Here is a 23,314-nt window from a genome sequence, read left to right as displayed (position 1 = left end):
AACTCATAGCACGTGCTCATGTTTGAAGAGTTGTAAGCTATCTTTCTGACAGACACACCTTTGAGCAGACATTTTGTCTCTTCCAGTCGTGGGGCTCTCCCACTGTGGCGCCTGACATGCCCGCCGCTTTTTCTGACGCTGATCAGCATTGACTGCCACTTCGGCTGCAACATCTTCTGGTGTGACAACCGCCACCGGCAGCCCATACCACTGCCCTGTTACTGACTGCCCGCGGACGCGGCGAACTGTCGCTCCCCCTGTCATGACGGCCCTCATTTTTTCGCGATTCAACAGCCGTCACGACGCTGACGTGAAGGCCGTCACACCCCCTAACGTGAAGGCCGTCGCTTCCGACGCGCCCGCAGCGCGCGCGCGCGCCGGCCGCGACACCCCGCGTGCGAGCCAGCGCAGCGTGGGCATGGTTGGGCGGCGGCCGGCGGCGCGCGCTCATGTAAATGAGGCCACTCAACGCTGGTGGTGAAGCGCCGTCCGGCAGGACAGAGGCTTCAGATCTGGTTACCAAACGAGGGGACGGTCCGGCCAGCGGGGCGGCCTGGTACAGCCGAGGCCCTGTGCCTCGTCCCGGAGACGCATCTCCGACCGACCGCTCGGGCCGCTTGACGAGGCGCTGTCCCAGTGTTGAAGACCTGTCGTGGTCTAGGCGTGCGTTCGTTGTCCTCTTGGCCGTTTTTCGTTCGGCTTGACCACGGACATCACTATGTAAAATGGATGTTAATACAGGCTGCCCGCTTGCAGACGAGATGCCGCGCCCGCAGCCCAGATGTGCATGTGGTGCCTTGAATGGAATTGAATGCGCACCGGTGGTGTGAATGAAAGCGATGCGTGGGTGTGTACGCGGCTTCCTCCGCCTTTTGAGCCTCATCAAAACTGACAGTGATGTAATTCTGCTGTCCGCCCACAAACTGGAAGAGCAATCCAGCCCTGGCTGTTGCTATGCGAGCCCTTCCGAACTACTCATGAACATATTTAACAGAGTCTTGGCTCATAGTTATGAGAAACACATGAGCAATGCATTTGACAGCATCCAACTTCAATAAGACCACTGCTGCATGCATCATGCTGGAAGCCCCTCATCATATCCGTAACGATCGTAGACAGCTTCTGCCCGTATTTTGTCTCCGACACACCAACGGGCGCGAGAACGCGGACTCCATCCGCCGTCGCAGGCTCAGCCTGTCGCCGTAGCCTCAGCCTGCCACCGCAGCCTCAGCCTGCCACCGCAGCCTCAGCCTTACACCACAGCCCCAGCTTGCCACCGCAGCCTCGGCCTGGCACCGCAGCCTCAGCCTGGCACAGCAGCCCTCAGCCTGGCACTGCAGCCTCAGCCTGGCACAGCAGCCTCAGCCTGGCACAGCAGCCTCAGCCTGCCACCAACAGCCTCAGCCTGCCATCGCAGCCTCAGCCTGGCACAGCAGCCTCAGCCTGGCACTGCAGCCTCAGCCTGCCACCGCAGCCTCAGCCTGCCACCGCAGCCTCAGCCTGCCACCGCGGCCTCAGCCTGCCAACACAGCCTAAGTCTAACACCACAGCCTCAGGCTGCCACCGCGGCCTCAGCCTGCTGCCGCAGCCTCAGCCTGCTGTCGCAGCCTCAGCCTTCCAACGCAGTCCTCAGCCTGCCACCGCAGCCTCAGCCTGCCACCGCAGCCTGAGTCTAACACCACAGCCTCAGCCTGCCACCGCGGCCTCAGCCTGCTGCCGCAGCCTCAGCCTTCCAACGCAGCCTCAGCCTTCCAACGCAGCCTCAGCCTGCCATCGCAGCCTCAGCCTGTCGCTGACTGGCGTTCTCATGGGCAGCCTGACCCGCGAGTTACAGCGCGTCGGGGTTACTCGGCACCGGCTATCCGTTACCAGCTGGAGATTTGCATTTTTATGAGCCTGGCCCGGGTTGTTTACGCTGCCAAATGAACAATGGGTCTCAGGGCCGCCGGGCGGGCAGGCGACCGCGCTGCCGGGCTTTTTGTGGATTTCCACACTCCTTGCATGCGGGCCACGTCGCCCTCCACCCCTGCGCAGGTGTCAGAGGCCGGGGTGGACGGCGCTCGAGATGGGCTTCATAGAGAGGTGCATGGGTGCGGGCGTGACCGGCGGTCATGCGCGTGGGAGGCGCGTGTTGCCGTCGGATAGTGAACCGAGCGGAACGGGTCTGCCCACACTCCTGGTCCATATCGGAAGCAAAATGAGGCCGGCGGGTAATGTGTGGGTAGTGTTTGGCTTACTCTGGGCATGTGAGTTCCTGTATGTGATTTTTCACATTTTGGTGTGATTTTTATCACATTTCACATGTGATTTCCTGTAAACGATTTCAGCTCTTAGATTGACTCAGGTTTGAGCCAGAACATGTTGGACTCAAATGCCATCGCCTGAAAGAGAACAGCCGGTTCCGGGGCGCGGGGAAATTACTGGCCCCATATCTTGCAACGTTGCCAAGCCGAGTGCTCATTTTTGCTGAGGGTCAGCATCTTGACAGAAAATGAACCAGACGCCGCCTCAAGGTTCCTGTCTTTTTTCACAGTCGGTATGGTTTGTTAGGTTAGCGCTTACTGGTCGTGGATGTGCCCACCACGCACCAAGTGCTATGGCCTGTGACAATGGTTAATCGGTTATCATGTGCCACATGACTACTACCGTTATCACAAACAGCTGTAATGCAAAATTACCATCTTAAGGTCAGGTTAAAACAGGATCAAACGAGAGATGTCGACGTCAGATGCAAGAGTATGTTGCGTGAGGCGTGAGCTAAGCCAAGACAACACACAGGACATACGTGTCACATGAGTTGCCACGTCAAAATGTGCATTAGGGGCTGTTAAAGTTTCCTGCTGGGTGTGTGTTGCGCGATTTTTGTTCTGCTACCATGTGCTACCATGCTCATAGATTGGGATACCGATGAAGGCCCAACGCTGATTTACCTGGATAACTGCATTGTCATCATCCATAAACTTCCAGCGTGTATTATTGTTTGTTAACAGCCAAATCCTCCGTCTGTCCGGAGGCACTGCAGCACAGCTCTCAACAATTAATTCGGCTGCCTGCCTCCTGCAGTGGTAGCGGTCAAACGCGAGCTGCCGGCCCGTGCCGCTAATATTGGAGCGCTTGCAATGGAAATAATAAACAGACCCACTTGATGGTACGGCGGTGACTGGTGGTCCCATGCTTCCAACACCAGCTGAATAACCGGAAGCCAGAAGGGCCGATCGTGTTTGTTTGTCTGTCCCATGGATACCGGAAGGCAGAACACCGACGAAGCGATTATCCCTGTTCCCGCGAGCTGCAAGCCCCGTCATCGCGTCCTGTTGACTTACCCCAGCTCCTTGTCGGCCTGAATAACCCCAGCCTCCATGCCCCGCCGACTCACCCTAGCCTCCGTGCCCCGCTGACCCACCCTAGCCTCCATGCCCCGCCGACCCACCCTGGGCTCCATGTCTCGCTGACCCACCCCAGCCTCCATGTCCCGCTGACCCACCCTAGCCTCCATGCCCCGCCCGACCCACCCTGGCCTCCATGCCTCGCTGATCCACCCCAGCCCCATGTCCCGCTGACCTATAGCAGTCCCCGCGTCTGCTGACTCCTCGCAGTCCCGGTATCCAGTTGACTCATCCCAGCCGCCACGCGCAGCCGCCCCACTCAGGTCTATACTGTGCAGACGCACCTAGTTCCGTGTTTCTGCTGACCCACACCAGCCCGACGCGCTGCCGACCCACGCCGGCCCCGGCGCCCTGCTGACCGGCGCCCGCGGTGACCCCGGGTGTCGGCGTCGCCCCGGCGCCGCCCGGCAGGTAGCGTCGGCCGCGCCGGCACCGACGGCCATCCATCGGCCGGCCGGCCGCCGCTAATGCATGCTATATGAGTCGGTGCGAGATGGATGGCGGCGGTGGCGTGCGCCGCGCCGCCCAGATGCAGCCTCCGGCCGGCGCTATTGATCGCTGGCCGCGGCGGAGCGCGAGCGCGCGCCGCTCCGCCACCCGACCGCCGGCGGCCGCGCCGAGCCCGCCGCCCGCCAGCCAACCCGACCCGACCCGACCCCAGGTGAGAGCGAGCCGGCCGCGACCTGGCCCCGCCAGCGGGGGCGGCGGCGCAGGGGGCAGGCGGGGGCGGCAGCGTGGCGGATGGCGGGGAGAGCGGCGCTGCGCGGTGGGCGCGTGCGATCGCCGCCATGTTCCGGGCTGCGCCACGTCCGCCGCCACGGGAGAGCGGCCCGGAAAGAGACGGGCTGGGATGGTCGCAGGTAGGCACTCGCGGCGCTGCGGGCTGTGAGCGCGTGACGTTTGTGTCGATTTGGCACGGACTGCTGCCGCTGCTGGGGGATGACGCCTCGAACGGGGGCCCGGGCTCGGCCGACCTGGCGCCAGCTGACTGCACTTGGCCCCTCTGTGACCTTCATCTGACTGCTGCCGCCCGACACGAGAGGAGCGCCGCAGAACCCCGGAACAGGAGTGAATGGGCTCTCGGTGCAATCTCGGCTCGATCGCCTCATTCTGCGGTGGTTCTCCATGCGGTGCCATAAAGGGATGTTTTCTAGATAACAGCCACAGGCGTGTCCTTTCACAAAGGGAGGATCGGATTTCGGTGAATGGGATACTTTTACAGGAGAGGCTTCTCCAAGCAGGGCATCAACTTGCTTGGGATTTTCACAACTACTGGATTGATTGGCATCCTTGTATATCTAGTAATAGCTCTGTGCTGAATGAACTTTGTTTTTTAATGAACTGGCATTGTCGCTGGTAGTTTGCTCACAAGGTTATGATCACATTCGGGACATGCGATGCGAGATAGATCGTCCAGAAAATTGTAATTTTGAACAACTGGCTACCATAAGAATGGCATAAAACTTATTTGGAATGATTTGGCGCGCGATGTGATAGAGTTCTGAGATGAATAGCGATGGAAATTGATTTACGGTACCGCACTAAAAACCCGCACGTGCTATTTTCTACGCGGGTTATGTCGAACGAAGTAGCCCTGTCATTCCAAAACGTAACTGCTGATTCCTAAAGAACTCACGTTCCTTGGTGGTTCCACCATTTTCCTACCAGTTTTATTCATTCGGCGACTAAATTCATGCGGCCACCCAGACTCGAACCCGAGACCTTTACATGAGCGAGCACCTCCGGCCTCGCTGCCCGGCTGACATCCCGGGCGCGGCTGGTCGGGAGCGCGGCCGATGCTATCGGCGCCGTTCCAGAGCGCCGACTGCCTCCCGGCGGCGGCGCAGCCCCGGTGTGCGTGCCGCGGTGTGAGCGGGAAGGAGCACTAACGCACGGCGTCGGATGTCGACGGGCGCCAGCGCCTGCCGCGTTATTCCGGGAGCGCACGCTGCGTACGGGTGTGGCGGGGACGAGGAGCGAGGGCAGCTGTGTGCGCCGGAAGTGCGTGTCGAAGCGGAAGACAGCAAAATCTACCTGTGGCCTTTGGCGATGTGTATCCAAGCCAGCATTCCATCGAACGCGTTTCAGGCAACGGCGTCAGCACTGGCGTGATGTAATATGTACACTCGTTATACGGACTGTAGGCGTCAAAGAACGTTATAAACATTTTAAATATCCATTCACCCATTTTTTCATTACTTGCGTGCACCTATGACCACAACCGTAGTGATTCTATCCAGCCTTTCACTCAGTTTTGAAAGATCGATTAAGGCTCCATTGTCGACCGTCATCCCTAGCGCGTAATCTGTCACATGCACTCGAGTGCTGGGGCCAGCCAGCCGCCGCTTCATGACAGCCCATGACGTCACAGCCTGTCACCACGCCGCGCGACACATGACGCGTGAGACGTGACCGCGCACTTCTGCCGCTCCGGAGCGGGCCGGCCGTCAGCGGCGGGATGACGGCGGGGCGGCCCGGACCCCGGCCGGCACGTGTATCGACCGGCGCCGGGCTCGCGATCAGCCGGCGGCTGGGCTCGGGTCTCAGAAGCCCTCGAGGTCCGCCGGACGTCCCGGTCGCCCCCGGTCGCCCCGGCGCGCCGGCCGCGCGGCCCCAGTCGGGCTCAGGTGCCGCCCGCCCCGTCGTCAGAAGGCTGGGGTGACCTGGGCCCGAAGAGAAGGGCTTGACCTGTCAGCGCCCCCGGCGGGGAATGGGCGGCCGCGCCCGGCTCCCACGGACCTTGACCTCAGACGTGGGAGCTGGTCGGAGACAGCGGTGAGATTTTCCGGCCCCGGGAGTCCGCAGGGAACGGCTCCACCCTCTCGCGGTGGTGTCGGCCTCCGGGGGTCGGTGTGGTGCCGTGGGTACCCTCTTTATGCAGGGAGCACTGCTGCAATGCCACAGTACTGCTCACAGGAGGTGGGTGTGGGTGGGTGATTCCCTGATGTGGGCCTTGAACGAAAACCTGACGTGCCGGCACGGACGACAGATGGCAAATGACGTCACCGAGGATTGCTGACGTCAGGCCTAGGATGAAGGCTTGTGGCGACTTGTGAAAGGGTTGTGAAGAGCGCCTGGTGTATGAATAGGGAATGTTGGGCATTGGCCGTGGTCTGAGCGACATCACTCGCTCCCAACCTGTATTACCGATATATCATATATTGCTTTTACTAAATTCCTTTTCATATATCGTGCCCAAAGTCTATGCCAGCTAGTCACACTGATATAATACAAGTCATATTAAAGTGATGGAAATCAGAGCACATTGATGCTCAGTCCTGAGCAAAACAAAAAAGTGCCTGAGATGTCACGAGAGTTTGGTCCAATGGTAAACGTTCACACAAGAGCACTTCGCAACCACACGGATTCCGGGCCCCAGGAAATGCTGTGATATAAAGCGCCCAAATACAGGCCCCAGAGACGGTAAGAGGGTCCTTTGGGACCAGAAGACCCTAAGGGATCTCCCAGGCTACCAGGGAGTGCAAAATGGTGAAGGAGGTTCCGGAAATCTGAAGGGCAGGGGAAAGTCAGGAGCTCCCAGGGGAATCCGAGATGAGATAAATAAATTTCACGAGGACATCGAGCCCCGTGAAACATTCATGACGTCCCGATATAGTGCACCTGTTCTGAGGTTGCTGGACTTCGAGACCCAAACACGCTGATTTAAGCACTTGCGTGTACAGACTGAGATGGTTTGCCAGCAACGTCAAAGTTGCTATACTGGTGGAATGTTCTCAATATTATTTTCTCAATGAAATTTGCTTCGTACTGTTGAGCTCAGTTCGCACGTTAGGTGGAAGTTGTTACGTGCAGCATTTTAATCCACTACTCACATCAGTTAAAAGACATCATTTTTCAAAATCAGCAGGACTACGGGGAGAAGTCATTTTCGTGCAGCGATTCAACAAGGCTGCCGTTCCATGGTAGGCTGACCTTTTCTGGCTCGCTAGCAGCCAACCCTTTGTTATAACAGCTATAATTCCAGACAATGCACACGTGCTGAGAGTTGCCTTAATGCCGTAAAAATAGAGATTTCAGCTGTTTGGTCATATTTGAACACCTTCTTAAGGCCAGCATTAGTTCATTCCATCGTCTACATCGTACAAAGGATGCGGCTTGGTAAATTAATGCTTCCGTAAAGTAAACAAGGAAACAGTGGGTACCATCGAGTGAGAAAGTACCTATTTCTTCATTCGACACCAGATACACTCACAATTCTCACACAAGGGAACTGTGCGGTTCATTTCCGGCAGAACGATCATGCTCAGCGATCAGCACTGTTGCATGCTAAGAGTCACTGTGGACATTTGCTCCACATGTGTTTGATATTCTCAGGGCCCGAAAAAATAGCAGCCAGCTCTAGCAAAGCATGCTGGACTTAGAGGAATTTGCTTGTTAACGCCGTTTTCCGATACGCCTCTCGTCTCTCGTCTTTTGAACGCCATGAAGCTAATTAGAGAAACTACGTCTTTCCTGAATCAATATTTCTTGATTTGTTTTTGTAGTCCGCTCACCGTGCCAATGGCATGTTAGGTAAATCTCCACGGGCTTCTAAACCTGATTTGACCCCAATGAGCACCGGACAGTAGGGCATTTACTAATCGGCCGCTCATTGTGGGCAGCCCTATTAATCCTCCTACAATGACCAATTAGCAGGGTCACAGCGAGCAGACAATCGCGGTTCGAAACAGACCACTGTGTCCATAGCTATGCGCCAATCAGATCCTTGCAGACAAACGGTGTCCACCCAGCGCCGGCGGGCCGGGCGGTCCGTATTCAGCTCCCGTGCTGACCGGTCTTTCTCTCTCCGCCAGTGACCTCGCGGGCACGCCGGCCGCCGCCCGCGCCGCGCCGCAGTCGTCCGCACCGCGCCGCACTCGCCGTCCGCGCCCACGCGCGTGACATGTGCTCAGCGGCGGCGCGCGATGCTGACCCGGCTGCGTGGCATCCTGACCTGTGCTAGCGCGCGCTCGACTGACCCTGAGGTGACCCAGTGCCGGCCCGGCCTCCGCCTGAGGTAGGTGGCGCCCCTGACGCCCGTCACCCGGCCGCCGCGCCGGCCCCGCCGCTTTTCGGTGTGTCTGTGGCGTGCGCGCGCACGCACTTGGTGTCCGCAAGATGGGCAACAGTTTTATCCGGAAGAACTACGAGGAGTCGCCCTGGCTAGTCACTCGCCGCACCGGCAACCTGCTGAGGTAAGTCGAGAGCGATTGCAGGTAGCTGTCGTCCCCAGTCTAGCCGGCGCTAGCACGCGCTCCGTCACGCCTCCCGATGTCGGCACGCATGCCTCCGTCCCGCGTCTCGAGGCACGGGGCTCCGCTTTGCGTTTCTCTCCCTCAAGCCACTGGTTTCTGCCCAGTTTCTCTGAGGAGCCATGGCTCAGCGTCGCATCCCTCGAGACACATGACTCTGACTCCGTCTTAGCGCACATTATTCTGCCTCGCGCCTTGACGCACACACCACTGCCACGCGTTTTTCATGACTCCGCCACTCGTCTCCCAGGGCCCTTGCCTCGTCTCACCTCTCAAGACAGGTGCATCTGCCTTGTGTCTCAAGGCACATGACTTTTCCCAGCATCCCTTCTGACATAGCTCGGCCACGCACCTCTCCGGACCCGTGTTTCACGTCTGTCAATGTGCGCGGTTCCTCACTTCTATTAAGATACATGGCTCTGCCTCACTTCTTATGGCGCATAACTGTCTGATGCCTCTCAATACATATGGTTCCACCACGCGTCTCTGAGGAGCCTTGTCCGTATTCATAAAGACGCATCGTTTTCTTCCATATCTCCTGAGACGCATGTCTCTGCCTCGCGGGTCTAAAGAGACATGGCTCTGCGTCGCGTATCTAAAGAGACATGGTTTTGCCTCGCGTGTCTAAAAATATATAACTCTGCCTCGGGTGTCTAGAGAGACATGACTCTGCCCCGCATCCCAAGGCTTATCTTCTTTTCCTCGCGTCCCTCGAGACATGTGGTTCCGTTATGTGTCCCTTTACCTCGCCCCACTCAAGACTCATGGCTCTACTTCGCGTTTCTTGAGACACATGGCTTTGCTTCGCGTCCCTTTGTGTCGTGTCTCTGAAAGCCCGTGACTTTGATTCGTGTCTCTTAGAACCCGCTGCTCTGCGTCCCCCAATGTACATGACTTAGTCTTGTAGCCCTCAAGACCCGCGTCTCTGTCCCTGAAGACGCACGACACTACATGTCGCGTCTCTCGAGACACGTAACTCTGTCTCAGTGTCTCTAAAGACGTGTGACTTTGTGACACGGTTTCGAATATCTAAGGACACCTGCCTCTTTCTCGCATCTATAAAGGCGCGTTATTCTTCCTGGCGTCCCTGGAGACGCATGTCTCCGCGTTGCGACTCCGCGAGCCCAGACGCACGACTCTGCTTCCCGCGCGCTTAGCTAGAAACTCCCACTCTGCACCGCGCGCTCACTTCCACCGCCCGCTTGCTGTGAGCGCGCCTCACTGTCACGCAGATAGCTGCACGTGCGCACCTGACCTTTGAGGCCTCGTCGTGGTCAACACGGGCGGTGGCCGCCGACGATCGGCCACCGGCGCCGCCCGTCCGTCGGCTCGCTGGATGCCGGGCGGCGGACCCGACCGCGCCGGCCGCAGGCTACAGAATCCCGCGGGCCGTCTCCCCTGGCTGTGCTCAGGGCGTCCGGGCCAGAAGCGTCAGGCAGATTCAGGTGTCTCTCCGCCCGCCTATCGTCGCAAACAGCCGGACAGTTAGCGCAGTGGTTCTGGAGCATAGAGAGGAGGCAGCTGGGAGGTAGAGAGGAGACAGCTGGGGGGGGGGGGGGAGGGGAGGCAGCCGGGAGGTAGAAATGAGGCAGCCGAGAGGTAGAGAGGAGACATCTGGAAGGCAGAGAGGAGGCAGCTGGGAGGTAGAGAGGAGGTAACTGGGAGATAGAGAGGAGGCAGCTAGGAGGTAGAGAGGAGGTAGCTGGGAGGTAGAGAGAAGGCAGCTGGGAGGTAGACAGGAGGCAGCTGGGAGGTAGAAAGGAGGTAGCTAGGAGGTAGAGAGGAGGCAGCTGGGAGGTAGAGAGGAGGCAGCTAGGAGACAGAGAGGAGGCAGAGAGGAGACAGCTGGAAGGTAGAGAGAAGGCAGCTGGGAGGTAGAGAGGAGGTAGCTAGGAGGTAGAGAGGAGGCAGCCTGGGAGATACAGAGGAGGTAGCTGGGAGGTAGAGAGGAGGCAGCTGGAAGGTGTGCAGAAGGATGGACCTCTGGTCCGTCCTGGACGCAAGGGACTCTGGGAATGACTGACGGAACTCTGGATAATTGACGCAAAGAATGAAACTGCATGATTTTAGCATGATCTGCTGACCAAAAACACATACTGCTAAAAATGTCAGGTCCCGGAGACATGCGGTGTTGCGTTTATTGACGGCTGTCACCGCGGATCGCCTCAGACAAGAGTCCCGCCGGCTCCGCGCAGGGCATTGTGGGTCCGCCGCGTAGCCAAAGCGTACTAAAACAAATAACACACCTAATACGTCTAAATAACATTTTCCACAGAAATGACATTTGACGCATCTCGAATGCAAATGACGCTAACATACAACTTTGTGCGGGGTCGAGAGGTCTGCGTGCCCTCTGGTCTGGTCTGCAAGGCCTGGTCAAGGTCTGCGTGCCGTCTCGCGCCGACGCGGGGGTCGCGTCACGGACATCTGCTCGCTGATGGACACGCGTTCAGCGCGCGGGGTAGCGACTCCTGACGAAAGGTCACGCGTTGTGGTGAATCGAACACTCGATCAGGGGTTCTCACACCGCCCGGCGGCTCAGGGGGGACTGAGGGAGCAGCACACTACCGGCGATCGCGCTGAAAACGTGCGCTCTTACGATTTGGGGTAAAGGCTTCCTAGGGGCGAAGACCGTAGAGAACGAGCGAGGCCACGCTGGCGTAACCATTCGCTCCCGGCAGCTTACGCCGTCCAAACAAGTAAAAGCGTCCAAGTGCGTAACGATTAATTGCAACGTGGCCCTACTCGTTTCAGCAACCTTTTTGGATAACTAGGGATTACGTAGGGTGATCTGGCACCAACCAGATTGCACTACGCGTTCTCCCCCACCGACTCTGATAGAGACTAAGAGAGTAAACAAACAGATTTACGCGCAGAGGAAACAAACAGATTTACGCGGCTAAGCTCACCTTTTTTTCGACGCGTCAGCTGCAATAAAACTGAACTGGGTGGAAGGCTCCGTTTTATAGCGGTATTTCATTCCCAACCCTTACAGCTTTGAGCTGCCATCTCATTTTATGTCGCAATCCCCGATGCCTTCGATATGCTTTAGCAAGCAGGCAAGCATGAGGCGATGGTGAGGCCAGTTAACGTCCCAGCTGTCGAACGATTTTGTTTTTGTACATGCCAGTGGATACAAGTCTCAAGCTAAGTGGATACAAGTCTCAAGTTAAATGGATACAAGTCTCAAGGTAGGAGAAGCGTGCTGGCATCGCTTCTCTGGCCTCGTTTGACATAGGGTGAAACAGCCAATCTTTGTTTAATAAGAAGAACCAGTTAGCAATGACGGTGAAGAAGTTATATTAGCTCACCTCGTCATACTCATATACATGGTGTAACCTCGGACATCTGGCCAGCACCACACAACAACGCCGCCAAAGCCACGCAGGAAAGAAGGTGCACGTTTCTGATGAAATCACAAGCAAATGAAGCGTTTTGCATGCTGCCCTGCATCGAAATGGAAGCAGCTGTATAATGTTTCACTGTCCGCATAACGGAAATTATGTGCTCCACACGAGCCACTTGGCATACGCTACTCAACCCTGCATCAGAATTGTAGGAGAGCGGAAAGATCGGTGTCTCTTATATCACTACATCACACACACATACATACACGCCTCGTGAATGTATGTGTGTGTACTGCAGACAACCTGTCTACCCGTTCTTCGTCTTCTGCTTGATTGGTGATCGCTTGGGAAAGGGAATGTGACGGTAGGTTCGCAGCCCGCCAAAGGCCGCGGACGAAGGCTTGGCAGCGGATTTTGGCTTTGAAGTTAATGTTCGGCAACTGAGACCCCAATAGCCTACTGTTTCGAGCAATGCACATCAGCCAGCAAAAGACGCCGTGATGGGATAATGAGCTGGGCCGTCCCGGAGCCGTAGCGTCCCGGTGACTAACTGCAGTCGAACTGCGGCGAGCCGGTGTACAACCCCTCAGGCTCGCTCACGACAGGGATGCGCCTTCGACATTTGGACCAGAGCGTAGAGGTAGTGAGCGCCGCGGTGCTGGGCAAACCCTGAGCCCCGGGCACACCCTGAGCCCTGGGCACACCCTGAGCCCTGGGCATACCCTGAGCCCTGGGCATACCCTGAGCCCAGGGCACACCCTGAGCCCTGGGCATACCCTGAGCCCTGGGCACACCCTGAGCCCTGGGCATACCCTGAGCCCAGGGCATACCCTGAGCCCTGGGCATACCCTGAGCCCTGGGCATACCCTGAGCCCTGGGCATACCCTGAGCCCTGGGCATACCCTGAGCCCTGGGCACACCCTGAGCCCTGGGCATACCCTGAGCCCTGGGCATACCCTGAGCCCTGGGCATACCCTGAGCCCTGGGCATACTGAGCCCTGGCATACCCTGAGCCCTGGCATACCCTGAGCCCTGGGCATACCCTGAGCCCTGGGCATACCCTGAGCCCTGGGCACCCTGAGCCCTGGGCACACCCTGAGCCCTGGCACCCTGAGCCGACGCGCTCAGCGGCTCACCGCCGGCCTGCAGGGGGCCAGCCGCGTCCGACGGCCGCCGCCTCTCGGGACGGCGACCAGTGCGCGTCGGTGGACTCGTAATCGGGTTTGGCGGCGACCACATGCGTCTGGCTGGCGTTCCCGGCCGGCGAGCGGCGCCCCGCGGCCGCCACCGAGCGGTCGTCTGGCTGGCGTTCCCGGCCGGTGAGCGGCGTCCGCGGCCGCCGCTCAGTGATCGAGCTCGTCCGCCACGGCCGGCCTGCCGACAGGTGGCGCTTTACCAACGGCCGTCCCAAAGAGGAGCCTGTGCTCCCGTCATTCCCGACGGCATGTTGCCCTCTCGCTGGGTGAGCCATCACGATGCGCTGGCGTCCTAGTGACACCCAGCTCACGTCAGGTCGTCGCAACATGATAGGCCTGTTGCACACTGCTTCGGTTGCTTCACGCTCGCGCAGCGAGTGCGGGGCGGCGGAGCAGCGCCGCCTCCCACACGCCGTCCATCTCACGCGGCGTGCGGCGCGCTGCACGCGTGACTCCGGCGTCTCCGTCGGGCGTTATCAGCGGCGGCCGACCGCGCAGTAGAGGCGGCGTCGGCGGCGGCCGCTCTCCCACCGCTGACGCGCCGCTCCGCCGGGGCCGTCCAGCCGCTCATTCGGTATTCTTCGGACCGAGCAGCCGGCGACGGCGCGGTCTGTTTCGGCGGCTTCGTCGGCGAAAGAGGGACGGGCGCGCCTGCGATCCGACCGATGGGAGACGCGAGCGACATGCCAGGCGCATGCGGTCGCATCGGCCGGACGGACGACAGCCCGGGGGTCGTACGCGGAGAGCACGTGCACGGAGACGCTGGCGGCGTTATGCGCCGGCCCCCACGGGCAGGCGGGCTCACTGCGACAGGGAATGGGTCGGCCAGCTTGGCGCTGTGGCAAACGCGGCACCGCCGCGCAGCATTCTGCGCATTTGCTGAATCGGTTATTAAGCTAGCCATGTCTTGCGAGTGGGCAAAGCTAATTAGTAGTATAGCTTGTTTATAGTTCATCTCAAAGTTGTGCATATTCTCTGGAGTGAAGCGAAGTCCGACTCAATCCATGGCGGCCAAAAAAAAAGCTTGCATGGCGGGACTTTTATGAAAACATGTTGTTCAAAAGACTGACCATTAATCCTAGGCACTCAACTTGGGCGCTGCGTAGATCACGGGTTTGAAGGTGGGATGGATGGTCAGGTCGTGGAATGCCGTTGCTCCTTAACATGTCGAGGTTTGGGATTGAGTGCCGCGGTCTCATCATTCAGGTGGCAAAGGAGCTGACGTCGCTATGATGGATTGGCGCTGGTTGGCTGTCAGGGCGTCCACACCGCAGGGAACAGTTATAATCGTACTTATCGCGCAAATCACCTAGTATGTGCGCCTCTGCATTTGCATAATACATTCCCAGCGAGGCGGCTCGGCCCGTCTTTCACCCCCTGCGGGCACGAACTGTCCACGCGGCGGGAGGACACAGTTGGCACTTCAGGCCTCGTGACGTGTGCACAGCCCCACCTGTGGTCTCCTCCAACCGGTGGGCCGTGTGGGCGGGACGCCTCACGAGTGAAGCTCCGAGTCCGAGTGGCTGGAGGAGACTCACGACGAGCCCACGACAGCGCGAGGAGCTCAAACAAACAGCTGGTGCGGTGCGACCGGGCGAGACGGCGCGGTCCTTGACACAGAGAAGAAGGCTGCCTGATTGAGCTGATAGGGCCGCTAGATGTCCCCACTGCGCGGCTTTTACCGAATAGCGGTGGGGGGCAAACCGGAAATGGAAGTGGATGGTGGCTAAGATTGACTGTCTCGTTTTGGAAAGGACATGTAAAGAATATCTGTGACTGCGATATTGTGATCAACGTTTTACAACCAAATTTTTCAAGGCGGCAGTACTCGAATGCGAAGGTGACTCCATAGCCATCTTTTGGCATGGTGTCGACGTAGTTTGCGCACAGAACAGAAATGTCGGTGCGTCAGTGGTATGATGGACGTCATTTCTCTTGAAATAAAAAGAGTAATGTATATGCATGTATATTATATATATATGCTTATTTTGATGCCAAAAACATGACACATCGTCATGCATCATGAAGATGATTGAGATTTCATGACCGCACTTCGCTGTGCTCCGGGGTTTTAGGTATATCTACACATTCCTGACCTGTACAAACACCTTGTGATCTTCGGTTGCCGTACCAAAGAGGAGCGACGGCGAGTGGCGCGGACGGGCCTGGAAACATCGCACCAAGCAGAGAACACGTGACACCGGGTTCACTTACGGTAATTTCCCATCTTTTTACATAATCTGCTAAGCGCAATCGATTCTCATGCCTGAAACCGCACGTCACTTTGCCGTCAGCGCGTAAGGCCACGCTGCGGCGACACGCCAGCCGGCGGCGCTGCTCGCTGTCAGGGGTGGGAGCGCGTGCAACTGTGCTGCCGGCCGCGTCACGGCCAGCTCCAGACCCGCCGACTGACCCGCTGCGCCTCTCCCCATTGGATGAACCTCTTCAACAATGTGTTACACGCTGTTTCAAACACTATTTCTCGAGTAAACGAGTTTCTGACGCGCGCAGCTGCAGGCCCTTGACTGGGTGTGGTCGGGCTAGTTCCCAGATCCGCTTAGCGTAACCGCTCCACTGCCCATTGTTTCGGATCGCAGGCATATCACAAGCATTGTCGAACGCGGCGATGGTAAATATGGCACGCCACGACTAGCCTTCGCAGCCGCTGTTTGGATAGATGGCGCAGCCTGGTACTGGCCCAACCTTACCATCGTCAGCTTGTTGACGTAATGCGGAGAACTTGGGGAAAATGGCTCGCCTTGAACAATAAATCTTACTGAGTTGACACAATTGTTGGTCATGTCTGTGCAGTGCCGTCCTTAGTGTAAACCACATATTAAGAAACCTAGATTAAACGGGCTGATATCGAAATCCATGCATGGAAATCTTAAGAACTGATCTGGCTCGAGGAACATACCTAAAGTTCGCTTTGAGCAGCATCATACTGCGAACTGCGCAGTCTCACTCGTCAGTTCAGTTGAGCTACCTCGGTCGGCCCCCGGCCGTCCTAGCTGAGAGGGCGGCGCCGGTGCCCCTGCGGGACCGACCCTGCCCCGGCGCGTGCCGTGCCCCCGCGGGACAGGGTCGGTGGACTGCCCCCGCGGGACAGGGACAGCTACCTCGGCCGCCCGGGCCGTCTCCTCATAGTCATTACGACTCCACGCTCGAAGATGTACCATTGTTAGCCCGGCAACAAATGGTGCCAGCGCCGGTCGATGTTATCGGGACCGTCGCCCCGCCGCCGCTCGCGCCGTGTCGGCCGCCAAGACTCGACGCCGGCACCGGCGCGCACGCGCTCCGACGCGCACGCGCGCGTGACTGGAAGGCAGGTTCATGCGTGCGTGACTGAGAGGCAGGGGTCACGCGTGCGTGACGCCACTGGGGGACGCGTGAGACCGGCGGGAGGGCGGCGGACGCGAGGAAAGCACTTGTTTGCGGGCGGCGTGGTGGAGGAGGTGGAGGAGGTGGCTGTGTGTGTCTTGTGACGCCCCTGGATGCGGGAGGCTGAGGACCTCTCACACACGCTGCCTCCCATATCGTCGTCTGCTGAGCGGCTCCCGCGGGCCGGGCGCTGTTCAGCTGACGGAGCTACAGTAGACTGGGCGGGGAGGGGGCAGATCACCTCGCTGACTCGCCCGATGCCATGTTTGGCGCGATGTGCGGAATACAGTGAAAGCGAATGATCTGCAGGAGATAGCTGGACTGAAACTGATCACCGAGGTTTCAGTCTGTTGACAGCTAATACAGAGATCCGGGAGAGGAAGGGGAGGAGAGGCCGGTGTAGCAGCGTGTATAGGTACTGAGTTGCAGACTGCGGAACAAAACCACCATATGCGGCTATTCTTAGCCCCTGCCCAGTTGTTCTGTTTGCGTGATGGAACGTACGTGGGCGTAAGGAAACAGACGTTTCGTGAGCGAGAAATGGACAGCGCGTAACAAATAAGGGTCCAATAAGGCATCAGGTGGCAACAAAATCCAGGATTACGCCCCAACTTAATCGGCCTTCCGGATGACGCGGAGGAATGAGATGCAGCCGCGACGCCTACCTGCAGCTGGATTGCTTGTATGGGGAAATCTGAATGCAATGTGAGCCGTATTTGTATTTTCTTTTTTGACCATACAATGGCCATCAGAAAGCCATGGGATACGTTTAATACCCCTACGGTTTGAGAATGTTAGGTCAAGAAGTTGACAAGGAATCTAACGCATCGGACTAAACTGAACCTGCAGGCCGGAATGTGCCAGAGTACTATGCGCCACCATGCGTCGGTTTGAGAAACGTGGCGTCAAAAGTTAATGAAGTTCTCACCCCTCAAAAGGCTACCATTCCACCTGCGAGGGCCGCAGTCCGCGGCCCCTTCACATTCGTCTTGGCGGCGCCCCTCGCCACGCGGCCCGGCGCATTAACATCACACACTCGGGGCCAGTGCATCGATCACGAGCCTCTGCTGGCGTGTCCCGGCGTGCCTCCGCCCGCCTCCGCCGTGCAGATTGTGTTGTGTCACGGCGCCATTCAGGCGCAGCTGGTGGCTGTCGCCGTGCCGTCGCCTTCCGGGCCGCCGGGCAATCACGCCCAGCTCGCTTCTGTTCAGCCCGCGCTGGTCTATGGTGCCTCAGTCGCGATGTAGGAGACACGAGAGGACGCGCTCGAGCAACGGCAGCTACCAGGTGCCCACAGCCGCACCGGTGCTCGAGCGACGGCAGCTACCAGGTGCCCACAGCCGCACCAGCGCTCGAGCGACGGCAGCTACCAGGTGCCCACAGCCGCACCAGCGCTCGAGCGACGGCAGCTACCAGGTGCCCACAGCCGCACCAGCGCTCGAGCGACGGCAGCTACCAGGTGCCCACAGCCGCACCGGCGCTCGAGCGACGGCAGCTACCAGGTGCCCACAGCCGCACCAGCGCTCGAGCGACGGAAGCTGCCAGGTACCCACAGCCGCACCGGCTCGAGGCGAAGGATTTCGTTTCGCCACCGCTTGCTGGTGCGAGCCAACTCACGCACGCGCTGTTCACCCCTCCGCTGTTTGCGGTCGGCCAGGCGTGTTTACACAGAGCGCAGAAGTGTCCTGAGAATGTTTGCCGGAGACATTGCGGCCCACTGTCCCACAAGCCACTGACGCGTGAGAGGGCGCGGTCGCATCGATAACGCACATCGACCAAATACCACCTGCTCCTCCACCCTGCCTCGTGAACAAGAGCGCTTCCCACGAACACTTACCTTTTCCTCCATCCCATCGCTCACAGCACACGACCGGCCGTGACCCTTCAGCGCGAGCCGCCTGCCGGCGGCCGCCCGTCGCTAGCTTTGCGTCCCGCCCTCCCGGACGGCCGCCTGAGCGCCGGTAAGCGGCGCCCATGCCGGACCATGTTCCTGGCGCGGCTCGCCGGCGCGCCCGGCGTCGGCAGCGGCGCCTCCTGGCAGCCCCGACCGACCGCTGGCCACCGCCGGCGTCACGGGCCATTACCATATTTACTCGATTTGTCAATACGGCCGGCGGTCGCCGACAGCAGCTGAGGCGCGGCGCCTCCCGGCCTGCGGGAGTCCACCCTGGCCGGTGGGAGTCCACCCCTGGCCGGTGGGAGTCCGCTCCTGACAGGCGCGAGTCCACCCCTGACCGATGGGAGTCGGCTTGTGACCGGCAGGAGTTGGCTCCCGACCGGCGAAAGCCTGCTTCTGACCAGCGGGAGTCCGCTTCTGTCTAGCAGGAGTCTGTTTATGACTCCAGCGTGGGTCGGTTTCTAACCGACAACAGCATGGTATAGATCTGGATGGTGGAAGCCTCGGTTCTAGCCCATATGGGTCTCACCCATCACCCATCAGCAGCTCAATCCTTACCCTTGCCCACGGCGGAGGCCTCTCGTCTTGCCTATAGCGTGCGTCTCCGTCCTGGTTGAAGCTAGAGTCTCCTTCCCCATTGGCACCAAGGTGGCGTTCTAATCGCTCGCGGGGCTGGGAGTTTTGTTCTTGATGCTTGATGCTCACTCCACTGGTACCGGTCCAACGAACGTTACCGCTACGAAACATCAGCTACGCCAAAAAATAAAGCTAGAGACGTTGGCAACGCTCAAGAGCGCACTTTAACCACGAATAGAGTGACTACTGACCGTCTGGAAGGGCGCGTTCATCCAGCCCATGGCGCTGGCAGAGCGCTCCGTCGCCTGGACATCGAGTGTCGGCCTGGACACGCGTGAACAGCCTACCGTCGGGCGGGGGCAGGAAGTGGCCATTAATCTTCGTCTGGATGCTCGGCGGATTCTCGGCGGAGCAGGCGCCCGGACGAGCGCTACCGAGCGGACAATGTGCCCCGACCTCAGGCTGGGAGTCCGCCTGACGACATCTGCAGTCCGCGCCTCAATGCGGACATGAGTATCGAGTCGTGCGGGGGGATCAGGGAAGATGATCAGTGGACGGGGAGACCGGTCGCGGCGCGGATGTGGGGTATCAAGAGGACAGTTACTCAAACAACACTGCCGTGATCATGGCGCACCTAAAAGATCCCAGATAAGGTGCGAGTTTCTTTGAAGCGCCCGAAAGCCGCATTTGTGCGGACTCTCATTCATCATCATCAGCTCGAATCCCGGATATGCCGATCGAACGGTTCCATTGTCTTGTCAAGGCCGGTACTATGTAGTGCGTGGTGTCGCGCTGGCTTAAGCAGCGCGCCACGTGTGATGAAAGTCAAACGTAATGGCGATTTTACATTGAGATGCGTTTTAAAGGTATTTCAGAGTGTCTGAAGTGGAAGGTGTAGACCTGGGAGGTGTTGACGTGGAAGGTGTAAGCTTGGGAGGTGTTGACGTGGAAGATGTAGACCTGGGAGGTGTTGACGTGGAACGTGTAGACCTGGGAGGTGTTGACCTCGAAGGTGTAGGCCCGGGAGGTGTTGATGGACGTGAAAGGTGTAGACCCGGGAAGTGCTGACGTGGGAGGTGTAGACCTGGGAGATGTTGACGTGGAAGGTGTAGACCTGGGAGGTGCTGACGTGGAAGGTGTAGACCTGGGAGATGTTGACGAGGAAGGTGTAGACCTGGGAGGTGTTGACGTGGAAGGTGTAGACCCGGGAGGTGTTGACGTGGAAGGTGTAGACCTGGGAGATGTTGACGGGGAAGTTGTAGACCTGGGAGGTGTTGACGTGAAAGGTGTAGATCTGGGAGGTGTTGACGGGGAAGGCGTAGACCTGGGCGGCCTATTCGGACGCTGTACCAGCTCTGAATCTTCCTTTTGAGCGTTCCGCGGCCGCTTCTCCCGGGCGGTGACATCGGTAACGTTGTAAGACCAGGTCAGGATCATGACGTCACACATGACGTCAGGGTCACCACAAAGCTGCTCGCACTGATATAGTTCTTCTCCCTTTGTCGGGAGATAAAGCCTTCTGAGATGGGAATTTTAGCCTTTATGCGGCGGTGTGCCCCGACCCTACTGCATCCACTCCTCGCTTTGGCATGGAGGCAGCATTTGAACTGTACAATATAGAAATGGTGCAAAAATCCATGGATTAAAACGAACCACATGGAAAAGGTGCCAGAAGTCTTGTGAATTCCCGATGGCCAAGGCGCATCTAAACAGCGCTGTGGGGTTATTTTGTCGGTCTCCATGAAAACAGGGGTGAGGGGGCCGTTCTGAAACGAATCTGAGTCTTTTGGTCCAAGGTAGTACGGAATCAGGCCCTCCAAAAGTCCGTTGGATGGTAAGGCCCAGGGACCATTTAATTTTGCTGTCAGAGCCTAATCCTATGCAAAGCTCTTTAGATATATTGCCCATTATTCCTGATATTGTGGTAATAAAACTGTGTTTTACCACACAGGCTGGTGCGATTGAACAGCACGTGCTGCGGTCGCTCCACACAGCTTGTATGAACGAACCGCTCATTGATCGATGACCGGAGCTTGCCCGGGCTGCTTCACCCAGATATCTCGTGGAGTAAGTCAGCCACCGAAAACGCAAGGACGCCGCTTTTTATCGGCGGCGGCGGCCGGCGTCTCCGTTCCGCTGCGGCTGCCCGCTCTCATCGGCGGCTCCCCCAGCCGTGACGCCATGCCGTGGGGGCCGGGCTCCGCCGACCGACGGCCGCTCGCTGCCGGAGGGGGCCGACGACGCCTGCCGCCGGAGGGGGCCGGCGTCGCCGAGCGGGGACGGCGAACCCTCGCCGGCTGGCCGACGCCTGGCCCGAGGAACAGAGGCCCCGCTGTGGAGCCGACGGAGGGGAGAGAGAGAGAGAGCACGGTGGCCCGATCGGTGCGAGCCGGGCCCTCGGGCGATCCCGGGATGACGCTGACTGATTGCTGCCGTCGCCTCTTCACTCGACCACGCCTGGTCGGCCACCGCCGGTGGCGCAGCAGCCTCGCCGCGCCGTCGGTGATGGCCCATACCGCCAACCCCTCAGCCACAACCGGCAAGGCGTCCCGCGCCGCTTTCGCCGCGATATTTCCGGCGCGGCGTGTACTCAGACGTCTTCGGTTCCAACGCCGCATCGGCGCAGACCTGTGTGGACGCCGAGCGACGCGCCGGTCAACGCGGAGAAAGTCGGTGCCTCGCGCCGGCCGGTCTTCGCATCGCAATTAAATCAGAACGGACGCTAATAATGGGGCGCGGCGCGGCCCCAGGTGAGCCGCGCCCACACCGCGCGCCGCACCGCCCAGTGTAAACACACCGCGATCAATTACCGCGCCGAGTGGCCGCCGGTCGGCCAATAAATCAGCGCCGCCATACGGCGGTCAAAAGGAATCCGTCCGCCGGCGCCGCGCAGCACACGACCGACGGCTTACGACGCGCAGGTTACGACCGCCGGCGTACGACACGCGGATTCCGCGCGCGGTGCGAGCAGGGGCTTTCAGCGGGCGGGTTGCGCGCGAGCGTAACGCGCCGGGCTTGCCGCGCCGCCGGCGGCAACAGAGTGGAGGGTCTCGCTGCGAGCGCTCCGGGCCGGATGGTGCGGGTGGACCCTCTCAAGACGGAGTCATCACGGCGAGGCATGCACGAGAGCGGTCCGCCGTTGGCGGCAGACGGGCGGTGGCGATGCCGCACACTTGTGAGGGTGACAGATGTGGAGTGAGCTTCAATCAGAGTGAACTCGTAGCGTTGGAGTCTCCTCGTCCGTGGAGTTGAGATGGATCTCCCCTCGGCACGCAGCCGATGGTTGGAATTTGCGTTGCGCGCAGACCTTTCTGCCGTGACGAGGAGCACGCCCTGGCAGCATAAGCTGCATTGTCCGACGGAGAAGGGCGGCATGCGCGTGATGCTGCCTCCTGCTGGATGAAGAGGACGTCATGCACCAGTGTTCCCCACCCTTTCGTGATGCGTCAGGCCAGACAATGTGTGACTCAGACACTCAATCTCGACTCGCTCCAGCCTGCTGGCTGGTATCCGGACCGGCGCGTCACCCAAGGCCTGATTCACCACCGCACCAGGGCCGCTGAGCGGACCCGCTGGGCACTGGGACGGACTCTGGACGGATTCGGGACGGACTCTGGACGGCGAACGGCTGTGACGGCTGGACAGATGACCTTGTTGTTTCCTTTAAATCAAGGTCATTTGCATCTTGCAGTGATGTCAAGACAGCTGCGCGGGCTGACCGGCTGAAGCAGCGCAGGCTTTGCGCCTGGTGTGCCGACTCAGCACGTTGCTGTATTCAACAGTCCTAAAGGTGCTTTGACAATGTAACACCTGTCAGATCGCTGCGTGCCATGCACATTGGAATCGCGAATACTCGATGCCCGAACATAAGGTGTCGTCATGAATGTTTCTATCTCCGGAATCCATTAGACGCCTTTGTATTTCGTCAGCCTTGGCGCTGTGCCCACCATTCCGTGTTGCTCGCTGAGAAAAACGTTGTCCGGTGTCCACTGCTCGCGCTCGTTATTGGATCATTGGATGGGACGCTGCCAACCGCACAATGGAGCGGAGGATATCTCGATCACTGGTGTCATCACGCTGAGGGCAGATGATGCAGAGAACTGCCAGCAGCGCCGCTGCTCTCTGGACACTGTCGTCCGCACTAGTCTACGCAGCGCAGCCGACGCACACAAAACAGCGCGAAGCTGTCGAAACAATATGGCGACAAGCAAGACGCCACGCTCCGTTTATCTCTGAGACAGAGCAGTGGGGGCGGAAAGAGAGAGAGAGAGAGAGAGAG

The 23,314-nt window shown here is 59.0% G+C and overlaps 1 protein-coding gene across 1 annotated transcript in view; it reads left to right on the top strand.

Moving 5' to 3' along the window:
• The first annotated feature begins 8,258 nt into the window (after positions 1-8,258).
• The window catches only part of LOC119100130 (protein still life, isoform SIF type 1), a 28,963-nt gene continuing 13,907 nt past the window's right edge, over positions 8,259-23,314 (top strand). Inside the window, exon 1 of the mRNA XM_037223241.1 lies at positions 8,259-8,581. Coding sequence (XP_037079136.1) covers positions 8,505-8,581 — 77 coding nt within the window. The 5' untranslated portion in view covers positions 8,259-8,504. The remainder of the gene's footprint in view (positions 8,582-23,314) is intronic.

Source organism: Pollicipes pollicipes, unplaced genomic scaffold, assembly GCF_011947565.3.
Source record: "Pollicipes pollicipes isolate AB1234 unplaced genomic scaffold, Ppol_2.1 Scaffold_4881;HRSCAF=5763_pilon_pilon_pilon, whole genome shotgun sequence".
Taxonomy (NCBI): domain Eukaryota; kingdom Metazoa; phylum Arthropoda; class Thecostraca; order Pollicipedomorpha; family Pollicipedidae; genus Pollicipes; species Pollicipes pollicipes.
Note: the sequence above shows the minus strand (reverse complement) of the source record. Positions and strands in the feature narration are given on the sequence as shown.